This window comes from Podarcis raffonei, chromosome 10, assembly GCF_027172205.1.
Source record: "Podarcis raffonei isolate rPodRaf1 chromosome 10, rPodRaf1.pri, whole genome shotgun sequence".
In the NCBI taxonomy this organism is placed as follows: domain Eukaryota; kingdom Metazoa; phylum Chordata; class Lepidosauria; order Squamata; family Lacertidae; genus Podarcis; species Podarcis raffonei.
In genome coordinates this window covers 26,890,532-26,913,624 of record NC_070611.1, presented here as the reverse complement: position 1 = coordinate 26,913,624, position 23,093 = coordinate 26,890,532, and the positions used below count along the sequence as shown (strand labels likewise).

Genomic DNA, 23,093 nt, shown 5'->3' with positions numbered 1-23,093 from the left:
CACATACAATTTGTTCTCATTGTACTCCATTCGGGAATCGTAATGTAAAAGAAATAGACAAAGAATCTCTCATTTTACAGCACGGGCCTTGATCTGCAAAGTCCAGGTTCCACGATCCTACAAGATCAAGCTAGGGAAACAGCAGAACGTTTCTGCCTTTCCTCCCTTTGAAAATGAGCAATTAGACCTTTCTAATGCACTCATAGGAAAGGACGCAGCATAAAACTAGCACAGCTTAACAATTTGACATGAGAACCATGTGGCGCATTTAATCAGCCTTGTGAACCCACAATCTGATGCCCATCAATGTTCTGCTTTCATTCATACTGTTTCACACCCAGGGGCATATCTGACTGAGACATTGTACAGGTGTGACGGAGGCCAGAGTGAGCTTTGCTATTTTATTTTAAACTATGTCTTTCGAAGGCATTCGACTGCAGGTGTGCAAAAACTATACTGTAAAGGGGATGGGGGTGGGGAGCTGTACCAATGGTCTTACCTCGTACTCAAAGTCCTCGGTTCTATCTACATCTGCAGGCAGACTGGAAAGGTATTCATTACCTTCGTAAAATTCATGTTCAACTGGATGAAGAGAATGGCAGCTATGTGGAACAATACAGAACAAAAAGAGCAGGTTAGGCACTTAAAACCAGATTTTTTAAATTTTTGAAGTCCTCAAAAAACCCCAGCTCTGTAGCTTAAAAAAAATATATTGTACAGCATATTATTTAGAAGAGCCTGAGATTTGAAATAGACCCATGAAGATCTTCAGGCTGTCTGAACCTCTTAAAATAGGCTGGACAGAAATAATACAGCAAACTGTAGTGTTGCTTCAAATACAGAGATATTCAAACAGTTTGGGCAAATCTTTGATTGAATGCATTCAAAACGGAATTATTGGAGACATCCAATAAAATTCTGGGCATTCAAGGAGGCAGCTCTGGCTTGAGATAACCATTTCTGTCTTGAAAACAAAGATGCAACAAAACAGAACAGAAATCCCAGAAGTCACTGATACAGCGTGGTACCTGAGAATGGAGAAAGCCAACAGCCTTGTCCGAGATTTGCCTGAACACACAAGGGGTTAAAAGCAGTAAAAGCACATGGGCGCACAGGTAAGATTCACCCTGGTGTCCCCAGGCATGAGGCTCCCTCTCAGACCTTTGCACACTGGTGACAAGCAGACTTCCAACCACCTCTAGTCCATTTCAAAGCTTTGCAATAAACTGTACACACATTTGGATGCTCAAGCTTAGGCCAAACACTTGAACAGGACTAAAGCCAGCATTGCAGTGGACGTTTTATTTTTTTCTCAGTAGAACAGTTCCAAACTCATGCAGAACCTAGAAACACACAGATCTGCATAAGAAGAGCCCTACTAGATCAGTTCAAAGGCTCACCAGTTCTAGCAACCTGTTCTCCATGCTGGCTAAGAAGATGCTTTGATGCATGAGACAAGAGCCTCTTCTGTGTCCTAATGCAACTGTATTCAGCCCCACCACACACTGAAAAACCTATCCTCCATAAATTTGTCTGATTCACAATGGATTATGGGTTTCCAAGTCATTACAGGGCACTTTTTAAAGATTTTATTTATTTGAATAATTCTGATACTGCTTTATTTTTTTAAAAAAATAAATCAAGTGGTTTACAACCTGAATTAAAGCATCACATAAAGCATTACAAAATGTCAAAATAAAACATTGCAGTTGAAGATGGGGGCTGCAGCCCTCTGTCCATGGATCTCCTAGTTTGCTGAAATCAATGAACTTCAGAACAGCCAGCTTCTGCCTAAGAGTTCCAGTCTTGTTTTGGTAGTGATCATTTGTTGCATTGGTTCCCGGTGCCGCAGAAACAAATCCTACATCATACCTGTCAGAAAGCAGGAAGGGGCAGATATCCGGTACCGGAGGTGTGGTTGGTCTTAGCTTGGCCAGAGCCATGATGTGCTCAAACGTAATATCTGTCTGTGTGCAAGCATCCATGAGCCGAACATCCTGTGAGCTCCCAGGTGTTTTGATGAGAGGTGCTCTCCGAAGGACCTGGACTACAATAGGCTCTTTTGCATTCCGAAAAGCCTCCACGGCCTCTTCATGGGTGGCTTTGGAAAGATCCTTCCCATTGACCTAAGACAAAACAAATGTCACCCAGCTTAGCATTAAAGAAAGGCTATCAGAAGCAAAACATTGTGATTTATCTAATCTTTTATCAACGTTTATATAATCTTTAACCATAACTCTTCTGTGACGCCAAAACAAGACGGAAGACAAATGTTAGATAGCAAACAAAATCCTGTTACGGCTTTTCTATAATATATAGAGCGACTCCCAAATATTATTCTCCTGGAAATAGAAAGAAGCAGAGAAAATAAAAAGTACATGTTTGTTGCATCCTTTAAAAAATACATCTAGGGAAAAGAATGTAAGAGAAATGGATTATCCACCCTGCCTTGTATTAGTGATTTACAGTTAAAGGGTGGAAATGAGCATTGCATGAGTTGACATCAGCTCAGGCAACAGGATTTCATCTTCCTCTCTACCTCCTTGCAGCACCCATGCCCCAAAATCTGCTCTAGAGGGTCCCCTCCAGGGACTGCAGGGAGAATATAGGAAATGTACACACAGTGTTAGATACAATCGAAGATAACAGATATACGTACATACTTGGGTATATAAGAAGCAAGCTGCAGCAGCAACAGCAGCAGCCAGATTATTAGTGGCAAAAAATTGGAAAAGAGGAAAAACACCACAAATATCAGAATGGAGAGCTAAAATCTGTGAATTTGCCAAGATGGCAAAATTAATAGCAACAATTAGGGGCTGCTCAAATCAAAAACTTAATGAATAGTGGGAGTGCGTAAAGGAATATATAGAAAGATTAAGTTTTAGAGCCTAAATTTAATATCCAATAGGCAAACCATGCAATGAGACAAGACGTTAGTATAATATAAATGGAATAATAAACATAAATTTTGGTTAACACAATGAGGAATAATGTTGTGTAAAGAAGATCACACATGGGTGAAGGGAAGTGATGGGTATGTGGGGAGTGAAGAATTTGGTACTACTGAAAACATATGAGATATGCTCTTGACTGTATTTGGGTTATTATCATTGTAAAACCTTCTGATGTCGAGACTGTATAAAATTGTCTTCAAATAATAATAAAAAAGAAGCAAGCTAAGAAATACACTCTTAGTGGACAATGTAATGTAGCATTGTTACATTAATGTTTAATCACAGGCAAAATAAATAAATAAAATTAGTAATCCCCTTTTATGATTGTAAACCAAAACCAAAAGAGCACAGCAGCAGAATGTAGAACCAACTACTAGGTAGGTTGAAAAAGCTGGTACAAGGAAGAAATCTAACTTGCTAATGACTCCACAAGAAGTATTTCACTTCACAATTAAATTTGCTCTCCCTCAACATTTCTTTTTTACCTCAAAGTTGGGGCGGGGGGGGGGATCCCATGACCTTTAGAATGCTTCCATCCTCATATGATTTCCTTGGAGGATGTAAAGCACTGAGGACACAGCCCTCTTCTTTTAATCATCATTTGAAGTTCATCAACACTGTTAGTTATTCTGACTAAAGGTCACCCATTTAGAAATCCTGCCAATTTTGGCAAAAAAGAAAAGAAAAGATACACGCAGTATATAATGGCAGTTAACATCTCCTCAATGAATATTAAAAAAATTAAATATATATTATATTATTATTATTGCTATGCATATGGAGTTTGCAATACGCTTCTTTGCTCCTAGCATGAAAAGTGTCTTTTTTTACCTGGTAGCAAATCTCACCACAATGTGTTCCCATTAAGAGTTACCTTTGGGGAAAGGAAAGGCGTCAGCGCATGCCTCAGACCCCCTATGTCTCTTACACTGACTTTTTCATGCTTTTGGTGTGTGCTCTACTTTACACAAAAACATTCACTGGAAAAGAAAAGTGCCAATTTGCCTGGTTTCTGTGCTCAAAGCAGGTGGGCAGACTGCACAGCCCACTATGGCGCCTCTCATTTGCACAAACCAGTAGAAATATCGGATTGCCTGGAGCATGTGCTGTGGACATCAGATGTGCTGATATAACACTGCTCTAAGGCATCTAGCATTTTCAAGGGATTCCTATATCAGGGACCCTGAGGCGCCAGTTGCCTATATTATTATAGGACAGGTAGAGAGGGGTACAGCAAAAGGAGAAATGTCTTTTAAGGTAAGCAGCCTGGCAAATGGATAAAACCTCTTAGTGGTAGTTGCAAAATGCAGAATCCTGCAGTTAGTTACTTGCTGCAGATGATTGCCCTCATCCAGTGAAACCAATGCTCATCTCTAGTCATATAAGGGTCTAGGTTGTCTAGCTTAAAAATCAATGTGTTGGCTCTCCAACTTATGAATTCATAGCACCGGCAACACAACTGGTGTATCCAGTGCTCTTTTTTATCAGTCAGAGTGCACCAGAGTGCAGTTCTGGCACCTCTCAGGTGCACAACATTGCAGGCTGGTGCTCCATCCCATCCGCTTCTTGCCTTTATGTACTTCTGAGAAGCCCAAAATGAATGTTTCAAGTCAAAATGGAAGCTGGCCAGTGTGCGAAAGTTTATACTTCTTTTTTTAGATCTATGACTCCACCTAGCTCCTAGCTGCGATTGGTTAAGCTATGGTGCAGGGCCAATTCATATTTCCTTTTCTTCAATTTGTCTCCTGTGTAGCGGTAGCAGGCTTTAAGCTTTCCAGCTAGGCCTCTACCACTACACTCGCACACATTTGCACAAGGGCCATTCCAAGCTGCCTTAGCCATCCGCCTGAATCTAAAAGAACGAGGGAGGTGGGGACGCATTTATTTGACCTGCAGCAGAACCAAAGACGACTGCCAAACCATCTACAGAGACAGCTTGTCGTAGTTTTTAGAACCTCCACCGGCGGTGAACACAGCTGTTGTCAAACCAGGATCTGTTCAGGGCTGCCCCGAGTTGCCCAGCAACTTACCGTAACTACTTCATGATGGGTTCTGGCAACTATTTTTCTTGAAAAAAAGCACTGGGTGTATCACTCAAAAGATTTGCAGAGAGGCCTTTAATGCTGCCTGCAGGCCTGCCCTTTGCACCCTCATTTTGTTCCAAGACTGGGCTGCTCTTTCTCCCATTTAGGGCTTCTTCCACCACCTTTCCATCTACATGGATAAACAGCACTGGGAACATGATGAAAACATTGCCTATGATTACCTTTCTGAGCTAGGGATTCATCATCTCTCCAAGACTGCTTCTCAGAGCATAAAGAACTGCCCTTGATGAATTCGCACATTTAGAAATGGAGTTTGAACATTTTAAGTAAAAATAATTTAAGTGCCAACAGATACTAAAAAGTAAGACAGTCCCTGCCCACAGGCTCACAATCTAATAGACATGATATGAAATGAAAAAAGGAATGGAGAAGGAAGAGGAAAGCAAGCACCTATTCATTCTCTGGCCAATGGATGAGGCTAGGTTGGTCTCTTTCTTGCTAAGATTTACTGCAAACTATATAATTTTCGGGTATGTTTTGGGAAAAAGAACACCTTGTTTCTAGAATGTTCCCCCCCCCAATAGAATCCAGGAGGCCGATAATACATATGTTGTTAAAGATTTAAGTAGGTCAATGGTGGGGCAGGTGGCTGCTTAGAAAGCGCAAGTACCTCACCTTGAATTCCATAGGTAGAATGCAGGATATAACTGTAATCAATTAATAAAGAGCATAAAAATATTGGCTTCTGCGGTTGGTCTCTTTGGTCTCAACAAAAGAGGTTGGGATACATTTGTTGGAGCAGATGGGCTAATTAATCCATAAGCAACTTGTGAATGTTAAGTAAAGAGCATATCTCCCCACATAGAAACCATATTACTGCCTTGTTTAATAAAGCTTCTGTTTAATGAACACTCTTCGCCTTTTGGATAAACTGTGAAATCTGGGCCACTTGTCAAAAACTTCCCCAGAGTGGCTGGTGGCCGCTGCTTGGAAAGGAGCCATCCCCCTTTGATTATCTCTCTAAACCCAGCCACGTGCATAAATTTATCAATATCAGAAAACAAGAAAACAGGGGGTTCTTTTTGTCTTTGATGCACACACATGCACATGCTAGCTCTAGCAACCAACTGGCCCTGGCCCACTGCCATTCCCAAAGGCAGTCAAACCATATCTTTGGCAAGCACACAAGCACATTTGTGAAATGAAGCACAGGGAAGGAAGAGGAGTTATAAATAGATGATATAAAGGGCAGGAAGTAAAATGACTATCCAGCGCTATCCTAATGATAAATTGTGGTTCCAATGTCAAACCCATAACAACCTCAACAAATTTGTGTTGGTTTCTGTCTTGTTTTTAGATTGCAAGAGGCCCACTCTTCTTGTTGTTTTGCTGTGTTGAGTTTGGCTCAGTGTTGCCAAAAGCAAACTGTCTCTTTAAGAAAAGTGCTTCCTCGTTTGCTGTTGTATATTACAGGTACTTGCGTCCTGATTTATTAGTGCAAGGCTATGGTAGTTATAAAAATAAAACACAAACTACAATAAATATGAAAGCAGCCGCAACAGAAGCAAGAGAACAAATACAGCTTCAGGATTTATTTATTTTTAAAAAACACCCTAAAAGATGTCATTAGGGATGCGGGTGGTGCTGTGGGTTAAACCACAGAGCCTAGGGCTTGCCAATCAGAAGGTTGGCAGTTCGAATCCCTGTGACGGGGTCAGCTCCCGTTGCTTGGTCCCTGCTCCTGCCAACCTAGCAGTTCGAAAGCACGCCAAAGTGCAAATAGATAAATAGGTACCGCTCCGCCGGGAAGGTAAACAGTGTTTTCGTGCACTGCTCTGGTTCGCCAGAAGCAGCTTAGTCATGCTGGCCACATGACCCGGAAGCTGTATGCTGGCTCCCTCGGCCAATAAAGCGAGATGAACGCCGCAACCCCAGAGTCATCCGTGACTGGACCTAATGGTCAGGGGTCCCTTTACCCTTTACGTAAAAGATGACATTAAGAAACCTGGGCAAACAAACAAACAAAAAAAAAACTTGCTGCCCCAAAGCCAACAAATCACAGTTAGCCAAACCTCACTGGCAAAATTCCATGGCAGGGACACATGTTAGTGTACACTCCACTGTGAGATTCTATCTAGCCAGTACTACATATGCTGACACACAACAAGCAACTATCTTATCCTTGGAATAAATCAGCTTGACTTGAAGACTGTCTTCAACCTGAAGAGTTGTGGCCATAGCTCAGTGATGTAGCCATATGGTCCTTGTTTCAATGGCTTGCTGGTCAGCAGAGACAATAGTTATCTAGAAGAACCAATGGAAGATCCTCATGTTTCCCAGGCCTGCAGTTCCATCCATAAGAGTTAAGCAGAAGAGAGCAATTATAATAAAAAATGGGAATCCGCTGGATATTGTCAACACTAACAAGAATATGTATATGACCAAGCATCATGGTGCTTCCAGTTGTATCAACAACTAAAGTGTTGCCTGAGAGAAAGCTTTCGTTACCTGTGAAATTTACCTGCACAAAGGGAACAGTAGAACCTCCAAGCGTATCTATTTTCCAGGGACAGTCCTGGATTTACAGAAGCCATCCCGGTTTCTGATTGGATCCCAGAAGGTCCTGCTTTTCCTTAGGAGATGTTGGAGGGTATGGAGAAATGCAACACACGAACCAAGGAGATAAGTAACTTTTATATATGTTGGAAGCTGCCCAGAGTGACTGAAGCAACCCAGTCAGATCAGTGGGGTATTATTATTATTATTATTATTATTGAATAGGGTGTCCCTATTTTCATTGGAGAAATGTTGGAGGGTATGGAACAGCATGATATTCAGGAGTGCCTATCCAGACTGCAGAAAATATGTAAAGTATGCAAATCACCCGGCTCTATCACTCTTCCTATTTATATACATACATCTTTCTGTAGGGGTTCCCCATTTTTCCAAGTTCACTAGCTTATCACACCAGATGTCCTGTCAAGAATTCTGGTTGTATCAGACTGTATTGGGAGCACTGTCATGCTGTCACCAAACAAAATGGGGTGTCGGGAAAGTGGAATAAATGTAGAATCTGCATATATCACATCCGGATGATAATCCACATTTCTAGGCTTTCCCAGATGGTGGTTTAATGAGCCCAGAGTGTATTTAATATGCAAATTGCATGTTATATTGACCAACTGATTTTTAATTACTGTAATTCTGCCTTATGGTGATATGAATTCAGCTAGCTCTAATACACATAAAATATATGGATTTATCATTTAGCATAATTAGAATTTCTCAGTCAATTATTACAAACTTAAAAATGCTTTATTTTGCTTGGCAATTTACTGGCCCACATATTACGTAGCCATTGTGAAATATATTGTATATGGTGGTGTTTTCATAGGTAAGGGGCAAGATGGTTGAATTTGGACGACTATTTCCATGTTAAGTTTCCACTTTCCTTGCTTTACACTAAACATCATATTTCAGTTTCATTCACAAGAAAAGCAATGATTTCCTTAGTGAATAACCATACTGCTAGCTGCTTTAAATGCTACATTAGATCAAATTAGACATGTTCAACTTACCTATAATAAATGCCATCTTGTGTGTTATTTATAGGCCCCAACACTTCCTCAGAAACATCTTTCTTTAAAAAAATGGAGGAGGGAAAGAGAAAGGGGGGGCGGAATCCACAAGCTGTACGGCAAGGACTATATGAGCCATATGAATGGGCAACTTATCACTGTCATCACAAGTGATGTACCAGTGCTTGAAACTCCAGGTCTTCTCTGAGCTGAGCAGTTTAAAAAGATAGATGGTTGCCTTCTGGCTAATTGTGGGAGTTCTTTCATTACTATAAAAAGTCTTTTTATATCTCAAGTGACTTTATAAGCAGTGAATAATGAGACTTAAAAGTCTTTCAAAAAAGGAGTCCGCTGATCAAATGCTAGAGTAACTTATGGCCATGGTGACCTTTTTACTCATTGAGTTACTTCAAACTGCTGCTGTTGGCACATTATTAAAATTATCCATTTATGGAGTGCAGTAAGGCATGAGGCAGCTCCCCCTCCCCCCATTCTTTCTTGAGAGTTATATCCACTTTAGGAATCAGCTCAAAAGAAAACCTGATGTAGCTACCTACAGCCACGCATCACCCATTTTGCTGACATGAAACAACACAGAAAAAACTCAGACATCTCCTAACAGCTGGGCAGGATCACTTGGCACCAAGACTAGCTTAGTCTGCCAGCTCTGGCAGTCTAATCCTAAGAGGTAGCGCTTTACTAGCTGTGGGCATATCCACGCCTAGTGATACTCTGTCATGTTCAGCAAGGCTCCTGGAGCAGTAGATACATCTGTCACTGCTGTCACTGTTCCCCCTGGCTGTGTCAGGACCAGGAAAGTGCCAGGAAAATCTATTCCAACACACAAAGCAACACAAAAAATATCTACAAGGGAATCTAATGCAACTCTGCTATAGCCTCATAGCTAAGAGACCAAGTGTTATTGAGTCTACATGTGTCCCCGATCACATTGACATGTGTGTAAACATGTTATCGCCAGAGAGACATGATATTTTGAAATCTTGGGCATGGCACAGAGAAGTTTTACTGTGCTTTAATTGCTAGATGAGATTAGCGAAAGACCGTTGAATTCCCATCTGGGTGCGGAAGAAATTCATTTATTATTACACACACTGCCAAGGAGGGACAGGAGAATAAAAATAGTTGTGGAGCTTGAATCACTAGAATGGTTGAAGGGAATAAAATTGTTACAGGAAACAACACACAGGGACAGATTTCCTCAATCCCATGCTGAATGAATTGACAGTTTATACTTTGCTGGTTTCTGTGATAGAGATTCACAGAGGTGGCACATATTCCTGTTGTCAAATAAGAAATGGAGAGGGGTAATAGGGGTCTAATAGGCTGCCATGGAGGTCTCAATGTGACAGGCTAATGCAAATGGCAGGGGTTTGGGCTATGTGGACGGGGGGGGGGGGGAGGAAGAAAGCAAGATCTTGGAAACAGAGCAGACAATGGGAAAAAGAAGAGCTGAAATGCTTCTAATTTCCTATTCCCAGGAGAGCACAGAATTTCTGAAGTTTCACAATGACCTGAGATTCTGGGGTCACAAGCTGCATAATGAGGCTCTATAAGTAGCTAGGCATGAGTCTCTGAATGCAAGCTGCAGTCTACCTTTCAATATTTGTATTCTGTTCTTCATCCAGGGAATCCTGTCTGGAGAGGAACTGGATTCAATTCCCTTGAAATATAGTTCAACTCTGCAAACTTTGTTCAAAGGTAGACAAATTCCCTTAAGGGGGGACATGTGGCTTCATGCCTCTGAATGGTGTCTGACTGGCCGATAGAAAACAACAGACATGGAGGAGAGGCAAGGCAATGAGGTAGACAAAGTGAGGAAGGGGGCTAGCTATAGTTGGAACAATCTACCCTAGGAATTATTATTAAAAATAACTTCATTTATCAATCACTTCCTGTGAGGCATCTGAAAGCAATTTACAATACAGCAATATATAAATTTCAAGTACTAAATTCTAAACTATTATTCCTGATGTATAAAAATTGGTTTAGATTTCATGATCATAGAGCAAAGTGGTCCCTTGGGAAAACAAGGTTACAGCCATCAAGTTCTACTCTGAGAAGACCTATTGAAATGATGCCTATTCATTTCATGGGATCTACGCTGTATATGACTAACTTTGGATACAATGAAGTTGAGACAGAGGCTTATGGCGGGAGAAGATTTCATAACAAATTATTGGTATGCTAAACAACCAGAGGTTGGGTGCCTTAAGTTTTCCACCAGGTGGACAGGTGGTCTTTGGGAGTCACCATGAGAGTTGTGAGCCAATCCAGATAAGTATCCTAAGTATTCTTTTTTTAAAAAAAAAAGATATTTATTGAAATTTTCAACTTTAATACATTAAAAAAGAATCAAAAAAGGAAAAACAAAAAGGTTTAAAAACACATAAAGTTCACAATCCTTATTTTTCTATAACATATTTCCCTGACTTCCCCACACCTCCCCTTCTTATATTCCAATTCAAAATGTTAGTTCAGCAAGTTCTTATCCCTAATTTTAACCTTTTTCTATTTAGTTCATTTTAAAAAAGCAATTTTGCCTTATCCAAACTTAAACACAATACTTATGCATCAATACTCGTTCTTAAAACATTTTTCTAACGTCGACCCAATTTCCCTTCCACGAATTCCCCAATTTTCCTACAAGTAACAAAATAAAATAAAAATAAAACAGATTGTAATTATACACCCTTTGGATTCCCAAACTCCACCCCCCCTTTCCCGGTTTCAATCCCCAACAAATGTCCATCAGTCTTAGTCTGCTATCAGCCTGGAGATCTCACGTCCAAGGCTCTTAATTCTCTCTCAATTCCTCTCTGCCAGTTTTTTTAATAGTCCTTAATATTAAACACCAGATCTCGGAGAAGCTCTGGCCCAACGGGATCCATGTTTCTTCCAGCCAGACCTCCATACTTAAAAGTGGAGCCCGAATCATGTTTCTTATTCCTTTCAAGTCCAAATGTCCCCAAAGCTCCAACTTCCACCTTAAGCAAATTTGTAATCCTTGGGTCTTCAGATCTCCACATGAGGAGATCTCTCCATTCTTCAATCTCCAATTCAAGCCAGATTTTCGACATCAAGTTCTTATTTTCCTTTGTAGCCATCATGTCAGGCCTCTGGCTCTCCTTTATCATCTGCAAAGTTACAGCTCCTCCTTCCTTTTCCTCAGGAACAACATATATCTCCTTCTCCACACTCTCAAAGCTCTCAAGTTTCTCTTTTTGTCCAGCTGCATGGGCTTCCTGAGTCAAATCCTTATCAAATTCAGTGATGTTATTTACTGTTAAGTTCAGAGTTGCAACATTTGTAGCCAAAACATCAATTTGGCCTTGTAACTTTCCCAAGAGAGCAAAAACTTTGTCCAACCCAGCCTGAATTTTCCCTCCTCCAGCCATTCTTGTAATGTCCCAAATCCCCCTCTAGAGGGATTTTGGTAACTTAATATTCCTTCCAATTCAAATCCAAAAATCAAGTTAGTTTGTAACAGTTCTTCCTTGTTTTCAACAAATTGTAACCAAATTGTAACAAATATAGCCAGCAGAAACAACACAAACAAAGTTCTCTTTTCCCGTCTTGACAGCTAAATTTGACAGCTGTCAAACTCTTCAATACCTCATCAGCAGGCTCTCTCGCGGAGCACTCCCGGGTCCGGGGGGGGGGGTGGCACTTCAGCTCCCAAGATTAGCTCTTTATCCTCCAGTAAGATTACTTATATTGCCAAATCGTGAAATTAATGTCTTTTACCAAGTAAAAAAGAAAGGGTTCTCTCGACCTTAGTTAGCAGGTCCTTGCTTTAAATTATTTACAAGACGGGGAGACGGACTTCCTGTTTGCGCCTTCCCTGATCGTGCCTAATTAAAAAAATAAATAAATAAAATTCTTTCCAATTTCCGTACTACTCACGGGTTGTTGCTTTAAAGTCCAATTGTTCACAAAAAGAAGTCAGCGCTCTCCGACCATGGCAATGCGGCTTCACTCCGCAGGAGAAGCAGTCGACTCTCAGCACCGCGCCGCTCACCCCGTCCCCCGCTCCGAAGCCTTTAAAAAGGCTCCTTCACAGGTCGGGGGGGCGCAAATGGTGCCCGCCGAGTCACCAGGTTCACAGGCTTCACCACCTGTGATTTTTGAGGGTCCCCGCGTTGCCGCAGCGGTCAAGACCCAATCCTGCGGAGCCGATTCCCTCCGGAGCTCGGAGGGAATCCGCCATTAGCCGATGGCGCTAACCCGGAAGTAGGTATCCTAAGTATTCTTGGTCTTGACTGCAGACCTGTTCCCACCAGAGCAAATTACTTCTCAAAATTGAAGAGCCATACTACTGTTGGCAGTGGGCACTTGGACACATCCAGAGTTCTTGCTCTATAAAGGCAATAATAATTATAATAATAATTTATTATTTTCCCAGCCACTCTGGGTGGCTCCCAACTGAATATTGAAAACACAATACAGCATTGGTTTGTCTCCTATTAATGAGAACAGCTGGTGTACCCCAAGGTTTGCTTCTTCTGTCATGCTTAAATAAAGAGCTCATGCTCTGCACTGTCACCTGCAGAATGAAGTTAAAGAAAACAAGGAATTAAGGGGTATGATCAGAATGCCAGTCAGATCGAGCCTTGGGGTGACATGAGATGTGAGTTAGAAATTACCTAGTTGAAATTTCAGCTGGGATATGAACACCTTTTACTTCAAGAGGAATAGCTGAACTAAGAGCAAAAATGACAAATGATCTTGTAGCAAGTTAAGAATTAATATATTATATGATAAGTTTTCATAGTGTAAACTGCATCTTACTGTATCTTTAATATGGGCATACAAATAATGGCTAGACTAACAGGATTGTCATAAATTATATTGAGATATAAAATGCATGTGAAGTGCTTTGAGCACTTAGAAAAAGTATGATATAAATATAAGTTACATTCTAATGGTCCATGGCTGATTTTTTTTAATGCAGACCCAATTCACAATTCACTGGCATGTGAAACATGTGGGTTGATGCTGAAACCAACCCAACATCAATCAATAGTTCACCAGAATTCTGCCTAATGTGGACAGACCAGTAGCGTAGTAAATGTAGCTTGAATTACCTTGAAATCACACAACCATTTTACCAAATGCTGTACTCTGAAAGTATCTGTATAACCCATGCTTCCTATATGCTGATCTGATCATGTGTCTAATTTTGTTCTGGGTATAAGCTTTCATAGAAGAAGTGTGCATGCACACAAAAGCTTATACCCAGAACAAACTTAGTTTGGTCGCTAAGGTGCTACTGGACAATTTATTTATTTATTTTTTACTGTGTCAGACCAACACGGCTACCTACCTGAATCTTTTTGAAAGCAATTCAGCAAAACATATACTGAAGTACTACAGTGATTTGCTCACAGTAGACTTTATGCCATTTGTCATGTTTTCCCAATAAGTATAAATTATTGGGAAGCGATAATCATTTGCCCATGTCAATGCTAGACTATGGCTACCAAGTTTGGGGCCTGCTGGCAAGTCATACCAGGCAAAATGCCGAAGTATGAGATGCCAGAGACTGGCTGGCTGGAGGATAAGAGGGACTGGAAGGAGGAGACTGTAGAAAGAAGAATCAAATGTCAATATAAGGCTTTGAGGATGAATCTGAGTGCTGCATGCCTCTCTCCTATGGTGTATGTTGGATTTGAATTTTCAAAACTCTGGAACACTGCATATAAGTTTTATTATACATACATATTGGGCACTTTTTTAAAAAAATTGTCATTTTTAAAATTTCATCCAAGTAGCTTTGAGGGTAAAACACACACAAACTCACCCCCCCACTAGCTCCACTTCCCTTGCGTTTCATGTGCTGATTGTGAAGAATAGTTGTGGGAAACATGCTTCCACCAATAAGATGCATCTTCCCTGAACAATCAGCTGCTCAGTGGACAATGTAATTTTGAATTCGCAGCACAGAGAAGGGCAATCGAAAAACAGAGGCTCCTATAAGAAGAGAAATGTCTCGTGCAGGTTTGAAATGGCACTGCAAAATCTAAGCAAATACTCTGCACCTGAGGAGAAGGAGAAGTCTATAAATCATTCTCGACAATCAATTCTGCTATTTGATTTTGCCCTGACACTTGTTGGGCTTAGTCACTGACATGGAACTGCTGTAAAAAGGCCAGGCCACCAGGGAAATCTGGCAACCTCAACATCTGAAAGTGTACTAGATGACCTCCTGCCTTCATCCCTCTTAGTACTATTTTTCATCCTTAGCATAATAATATGCTGTCTTCCCGGCAGGATCTTCTCTTTTCATCATTGTTGCAAAAGCGGAAAATGCAAGGTGGAAACAACAGCTAGAAATCTGGTTCGTGCATCTGGGTTGTATTATAATAAAATGGTGGAGAGGGGTCATTGCTCCTTGGGTGAAGCACCATGCTTTATATAAGAAGGTCCCAGGTTCATTTTCCAACATCTTCAGGTAGCAGGGCACTTCCTGGAGTGCCACTGCTGGTTATATTTGACACTCTTAGGCTAGATGGATCAATAAACAGTCTACGGAAAGCAGCTTTATTTGTACACAATACACAGTACACACTGTCCCAAGTGTGTCTTTTGTTATTGCAAAAAGCCCTAGAATTGAGAGCGTAGTTAGGTAGAGATAGTGAGCTAATAACAAAACTTTCCCCCCCAGATCAAACAAGCACAATGCAAATACATTAACCAGCAGGGGCTCCTGTCTCATTACAATAGCCTGTAACTTCCTGCTGGTTAATGTATTGTATTGCAAGTGTTTGAAGTGAAATTGAGGTGTTAGTCCTCTAAGTGCCTAGAAAAAGTCTGAAAAACCATAAGAATATGAATATTTACTTCTAAAGACTCCCACGGATACGTTTCTATGAGAAATGTCTCAAGTCTATTTTCGTGCAGAACATGAATCGATGCCTTTTACTCTGCTTTAAAAGGATTTACTTCAAACACATACTTAATTTTCATTGTAGCTGATATAGCTTTACAAGTTAGTTTTCTTATTATATGGTTACTGAAGAAGATTCCTAAATAATTTTCAGACATACTGCACTCATCAAAAATGACAACATGCTATGTCAAAGTACCACTTGACTATGTGTGTGTGAGCTTCAAGGGGAGGAAAAGCCTTTGGTTTGTTTATTAATGATTCAAATGCGAAGAGTCTTTGTAGACTCTGCAGAACTACTGCCTTTCAAAATGTCTTACAAAAAATAAACGATAATATAAATTTCATCAGTTCATGCTTCCTAGCAGGTCCCTGCTTATAGACTTTCTCAGGGCCCAATGACATGGGGTTTGGTATCTATGTTCCAAAATATATTTAGTACTGTAGAACAGGAACGGCCAATTGATGATCAAGGGGGCTGCAACCAGACGCGCTTTGACTTTTCCTAAGTGCTCTCCCATAACTGCAAGATACTCTCATTTTCCAGCAAAGTACTTGCTGGAAGTAAGAAGCAATGCCACACAACACAATCACAAAAAAGCATCGAAATGGGAGGCACATGCTGAGAAAGTTCATGTGGTTCTTTTTCTTATTAACATAATTCCTCTTTGTCTCACGGACAGCCTCTCATATCATAAGCCAATGGACCCCTGCAAGGTTGAAAGCTGCATTATGTCCCCCTTGTGCACAGCTTTTAACCAAGCCAGTGTTGTGGCTGGAAGAATAATACAGTCATACCTTGGTTCTCAAACTGAATACGTTCCAGAGGTCCATTTGACTTCCGAAAACGTTCAAAAACCAAGGCACGGCTTCTGATTGGCTGCAGGAGCTTCCTGCACTCAATTGGATGCAGTGGAAGCCTCATCGGACGTTCAGCTTCCCAAAAAAGTTCACAAACTGGAACACTCATTTCCACGTTTGCAGCATTCGGGAGCCAAAACGTTCGAGTCGCAAGGCATTCAAAAACCAAGGTACAACTGTACATGAGCCAAGTATGCACTGGTTTTGATCTACTGTTGCCTGTCTTTATGGCAAATGGCAGGTTGCTCCAGAGACACAGAAGTCTCTGGGGTGATCTCCTACGAAGGGTGCCTAGCCTGTGAGATAAGAAACAATGCAACTCTCATCTAAACAGTTTCACTGGCCTGGATAGGCCAGTGAGAATCTGTTCCTCCAGGTTTGTTATCCCTACTCTAGAAGTAAGGCAGCACCTGTTCTATGCATCACACGGATGGTCAAGACCAGAGCTGTAAAGACAAGGTTCAGTCCTGTTCTTTACACATGTAACTTATGTCACCTTTAAATAAAACCTTACAGTATTTTAATTTCATTTCATCTATTGCTTACATTCAGCTTCTTCTTCCCAAGGGAAGTATCATCAACTAAACCAGTTAATTAATTCAATAAAGTCCCCCCAGACTTAATGTGCCCATACTATGTCTCTATACTTGGCCTTCTTTGCACAGTGCTTCTCAGTGGTGTGTTTTCTGCAAGACAGCAGAGACAGGCCAGCCAGGTATCCATTTATTCACTGGAAGTTGGTTAAAAGCTGAATCTTAATGTCCAATGTGGGAAGGATTCTCTAGCCTGTAGCTATTTTCCTGTTACTGTACCTGAGTTCTCCACTCACCCCCAACACTTCTTTGAAGAAATAGAATAAATTATCCTTTGAACAATTTATTTCAACAATTTATAAATTGCTTAACAGCAAAGTTTCTAAAGTTTCAGTGTAGAATAATGTTACAAAAGATATATACTGGATAAATTCTGTTAAAAATAGCAATGAAATTAGAAAAGTTAACTTTAAATGCATGCAGATTTTTTTTAAAAAAATGTCTACAACCAAAGCACCTGAAATTTACCAAGGAGGGGGCCTGCCTGACCCCTGCCAGGAGGGAATTCCAAAGAATTGGGCCCACACTATTTAATGCATGCTTCCTGGTGGATGTAAGATATGCATCTGAGCCATATGGGGCCACTAACAGCAACTGCACTGAAGATCCCAATGACTGGGCAGGGAAATAAGGCAATCAAGTGGTCCTTAAGGTATCCTACAATAACCTTGCACCTGGCCCTGGTAGCATATGGTAAGCCACTGCAAGCTCTGGAGCACCTGGTTTATGTGTTGGTGGTAGTCTATCTTCACCAACTGTCTAGCTGCAGTATTTTGTACCAGCTGGAGCTTCTGAACCATGCCTGAGGGGAGTCCCATATGGTAGCAATGAGAATGGTTGAATGGTATGCTTTCAGCAGGTAAGGCAAGGCCTTCACCTACCTGGTGCCCTCCAGATATTCTGGGCTACAACTGCCACCATTCCTGACCTTTGGCAATGGTAGCCGGGGTATTAATGGGACTTGTGGTACAAAACATCTGGAAAGCACCAGGGAGTGAGGAAGGCTGGTCTAAAGGTTTGCTTATGGGTACACTTAATATACAGTGGTACCTCGGGTTACAGATGCTGCAGGTTACAGACGCTGCAGGTTACGGATTCCGCTAACTCAGAAATAGTACCTTGGGTTAAGAACTTTGCTTCAGGATGAGAATAGAAATCGTGCTCTGGTGGTGGCGCGGCGGCAGCGGGAGGCCCCATTAGCTAAAGTGGTGCTTCAGGTTAAGAACAGTTTCAGGTTAAGAATGGACCTCCAGAACGAATTAAGTTCTTAACCCGAGGTACCACTGGACACAGGTGGGGTGTTTTTTTGTTTGTGTTTTTTTAAAAAAGCAATTTATATTGAAGAGCACATATAACCTTTTTAAAAATACCTTTTAGGAACTATAGCAATGCTATAAACTTAGGACAAAGGGCCACCTCATTTTTGAAATAAAGACATTTGTGGCTCTAGCATGTACTTTTAAAAGTATTTACATTTTGTTTATAAGAATAGATATTTGTTGAACCAGTGAACTGGTTTCAAATGCAGGTGGTCTTGAGCAGGGGTCAGCAAACTTTTTCAGCAGGCAGCCGGCCCACTGTCCCTCAGACCTTGTGGGAGGCCGGACTATATTTTGGGGAAAAAATAAAAATGAACGAATTCCTATGCCCCACAAATATCCCAGAGATGCATTTTGAATAAAACCACACATTCTACTCATGTAAAAACACCAGGCAGGCCCCACAAATAACCCATAGATGCATTTTAAATGAAAGGGCACATTCTACTCATGTAAAAACACACTGATTCCAGAAAGAGAGCAGGGTTCTGGGGGAAAATGACTTTGGTGATCCCACCTGCCATTGAACCTAATATGTTTTGTTTATACACAATTTTAGTTTAGGCAGGATCCCCAGAACGTAACCCTTACACAAGTTTCAGGCTTACTGTAATTATATGTGGTCAGAAACATGCTGTGTGCAAATGGCATTAGAGAAAGGGATGGTCTTATCCCAGCATAACTAATGCTACTTCTGATTAGGTTGTTTTTCAGAGAGAGAAAAAAGTGGGCCTTAATCCAGGTGGAGGACTGGGCCAAATGGAACAAAACATTTTAAATGCAAGTTTCCCACTTCACATGGTTTTTGGAATACAGCCTTACTGTAGATTTAAAGAAAATGCAGGCCAAGTTTGCAATTATTGCTTTAGGAGCTTCAAAGAGGATATGTGATCAAGCTCTTCCCACAGTCAAACATTTCAGATGGTAGGTAGCCTGTTTCTGATTAAATATACACACACAAGTATACAAACACTGATCAAATGTTTTCTTGGGAAATCAACCCTGTTTTAAGGTCTGCACTGGAATGAAAAACAACACTACAGGCAATCTCCTATCATGCACTTATTGCAGCAGAAATAGTGTTCAGGGCATAATCATAAATCAGTACCGATTCCTAGCTGACTCTACATCAAAGCTATATCTACTATCTGCACAAATACTTGCAAGGAAGTGTAGGAGATAGAGAAGTAAAGCAAAGGAGGTGACAAACAATGTTGTCTCATAATGTAAATAGCAATATGAGACAAAGTCAGGGGCCCCAAGGATTCAGGTTAACATCTCTTCTGCACCAGACCCTGACAAGTCAGCATTGATCTTACCAGCTGCAGCCCATTCTTCAGAGCTACCAGGTGATTATTCTGGAATATAGAATAAGGGGAGAAGCTCCCACTCGCTGGATCATCACCTTGTCGTGGCGAGTGGGCTTGCATGTTCCTATGACCCTTGTGAGCGAAGCCGTTGGGAATCTCGTATTCCCAGCAGGGTCACCCAAGGCGGTAAGGTCAAAGGGAAGGAGCTAGACAAAGAATGATCCAAGAAGTTCTCAACGGCAGAACAGGCGGATGATAACAAGCGGTATGTTACAATAGCTGTGAAGGCAGATAAAGGCTGCAGCAGATAGGAATCTACCGGTTTGTCGTGACTACTTCATGCCATCAGAACAGAGCCCTACTGCGAAAACTGTGCGTTGGTCAGCGTGCACTGATCTACACACATAAAACAAATTTACGCACAGGCATCTTCCATAAACCCACCCCAAACCCCAAGAGTCCCATGGCAATCGGCAAAATATGTACCTCCGATATTGGTCTCAACAGCCACAGCAGGCACTGCAACCTTCCAACAGTCTGACTTCACCCACAAAGGTGCACTCCTCCATTGTGCCCTGAGACAGACGGATGCCAACAACTCCCATCACTCTGAATATCAGCTATTCTGGCTGGGGCTAATGAGAGCCACGCAATATCTCCCTGATGTCTTCCCTTATTTAGTGGCATCAATTTAGAGCTGAGAAGTGACAAGAAGGTGAAAGGGATAAGCATACCTCTCCCTGCTCTGCCTCGTGCCTTGCTTGTACACATTTTTGACTAGGAGCTAGAGAATACATATACATTTTTTTATCTTAAGAACAAATCTCAGTGTTAGTTCTTATTTACTGAGACATGGTGTAGACAAATGTTTCCTGGTGCCTTAATGTGTTCATAGAAGTTAGCTCAAAATTGTTTAATTCTTTCAAAGTAATATTTTTCAGGCTATTAATCTGGCAAGTGGATTATTGCCCTTGGGTATTTCATGGAAAAAATAAAATTGAAAAGAGATAAGGTGTTTCATTAAAATAGCTGTTGTTCTGCATGAGCAAACGCTGATATTTCTTCCATAATATATTAGATTTCTGAACATTAAGACTTTCTAAAGCATCTCTGTGGATATGCTCAGCTGTAACTGTTCCTTCTAAGCTGTTATGGTCAGCTATATCAATCGTCTGTGAATTTAGAAGGGTGTAGACAAAAGACAGCAATGAGTCAGTGTCTTAAAATTGCTCATAGACTTGTGGAACAGTTACAGATATTCAACTAAAATTGCTCAAAATGAACATATTTATTGTAGTCAGTCAACTCTATCTGTACAGGATAGATTAGTTTTCCCTTTTAAGACACTGAAATGAAGGTTGGATGTTTAGTGCACAAACACAGCACAGGGCCTAAGAAACAAAAACTCAGGTCACATTTATATTTGCTGCTTATCATCTTGCTGTACCTGCTTGCCACAGTGAGCCCACATGCTTGTGTCACAGTTCACCTCTCACTACGGCAGACTATGGACAAATCTATGCTGATGAGTTATAACATTAAAAATGTGTTTAAAAATGTGACACCAGAGTGTGCTGGAAAGCAGTGATCTTTTGCCAATGGGAAACTGCATTGGGAGCTTTTTAATAGCTTTTTTTTAATATAAAAAAATAACGTTTTCCAGATCAGCGTAGATCCAGCCTATAATAAATATCTATACAGATAGGCTTATTACTCAGTTCTAAAACTGGTCTGATAGGTTCTATTTAAATTCACTCACAATATCAATCAGTTCTATGACTGTATTCCTTCTGGACTAGTTTGGTCCTCACTCTGCACTCAGCTCTTACCTGTGGCTCCTAGAAGCTGTCAGCATGCCACAGTGGCCACACCCTGGGAAACAGCTTTGACTGTGCAGCTAAACCAGGTGAGGGCAACCTGTGAGTCCCAAACCCTTGGTGAGTTAGGGACCTCCCCCTGCATGTGAAGACAGGCTCTGGTGGATTGAGCGGATGAGACCAATAGTGGGTCTAACCATCAGAGAAGGTGGTTTCTGCATGTGCTGTAGAGGGAAGTGAGGGGAAGATGGGGTTCATCAACCTGGGAAGGCAGCCCAACTAGGAGAAAGAAAACTCTGACCCTAAACCTCTTCTGCCTTGTGGGATATCTTTGGGAGAAGAAAAGGCTAAGGAGTAAATCTTACACAAAGCCGCAATGGAGTCCCTAAGATTGTTGGATGGCACCTTGTAAGCTTCTTTCTAGCAACTCCTACAGCTAAACTGGTGTCAAACATTGTTCTGCTTTCCTTTAGGAAAGGGGGAAGTAGACGGATATAGTTAACATTTGTTTCCTTTAGATCATGGATGCAGCTTAATCCCAAACTTCAGTTTCACTGATATAATGGAGAAAGCTTAGGGATGGTTTTACATTTTGCCAATTTCCTTTTTTGGGTCCTATACAAAGCCCATTAGCTGAAGACTTGACTCCCTTCCAGAGAGTCTTCTTGCAACTGTCGGGCAAACATAAGAACCATTTTGGTCAGAAATATATTTGCAACATTCTCTGGTGAATTCTTATCATATCACAATGCACCCCAGATATTAGATTTCTTTAATCAGTCATCCTATGATAAGACTTCCTAAAACCTTGTTTTAAAAATATGCATATAACAGAACAAAGCTAAATACACACCAAGAACAGAAATTGTCTTCTAAGTTAATGTTGGCAGCTTTTTTTTATTTCACCCACCATTTATCACTGGAATGAACTTGCGTGTGGTTGCCAAATTTACTCACAATTAGAAGGGGGTGGGGAGCATCGTAGTGCTTGGTCACCAGTTGGCACACACAGTTGGCACCACAGATGGACCTGGCTCCCAGATGCAGCTTCTGGAGAAAATAAAATCTGCAAAGACTAATTCCCAGATGATACAAGCTTAGCACAGCTCCTACAGGCTTAGCTGGAAAGATGCTTCCTTTTTGGCATGGACTGGGGAGCTGCAGTCTGGAAGCCACCTGAGTCCCCATTCTGAAGTTCATCTTCTGTAATGTAAGTATTGCACCATCAAGTCTGTCTAGGGTTTGGTTATGTGAATCTATTTGTTGTGTCACTGACATATAAATTCTGTTGGCATTCTTAACCTCTATAGAGTCATATACATCTTAAAAAAAATAAAAATAAACCAGGATATGCATTTTCAATTGCAGGCAATCCCCTTTGGTGGTGGTGTGGAATTTCACATGCCCTGCTTCATTCATCTGTATCAGAATTGAAGACTACAATGGCTTATAGAGAGCTGAAAGAACCATCAATAGGATTTCTGTTGCTATGCCTTACACTCATTTACAGCAAGAGCATATAATTCATAATTAATTATGTCCAATGATGTAGTATGCTATGAACCTTGTAGAGAGAGGCAGAAGTGATCACTTGTGCATCTAAATCTCTGCAGAAGAGACAATATTCTCCTGGAGGTCCATTCATGAATGACTTATGCAAAATCAAAATATAAGATGCAGTTAGAGTAGGCAGAGGCAACCTTCTC

The 23,093-nt window shown here is 41.0% G+C and overlaps 1 protein-coding gene across 3 annotated transcripts in view; it reads right to left on the bottom strand.

The window, feature by feature from the left end:
* PDZRN4 (PDZ domain containing ring finger 4) overlaps positions 1-23,093 on the bottom strand; it is a 219,549-nt gene that overhangs the window by 42,962 nt on the left and 153,494 nt on the right. For all 3 annotated transcript variants that reach the window (XM_053405574.1, XM_053405576.1, XM_053405575.1), the window contains 2 exons: positions 1,873-2,126; positions 500-602 (listed from right to left, as the gene is read on the bottom strand). In XM_053405574.1, the coding sequence (XP_053261549.1) occupies positions 500-602; positions 1,873-2,126 (357 nt within the window). The remainder of the gene's footprint in view (positions 1-499; positions 603-1,872; positions 2,127-23,093) is intronic.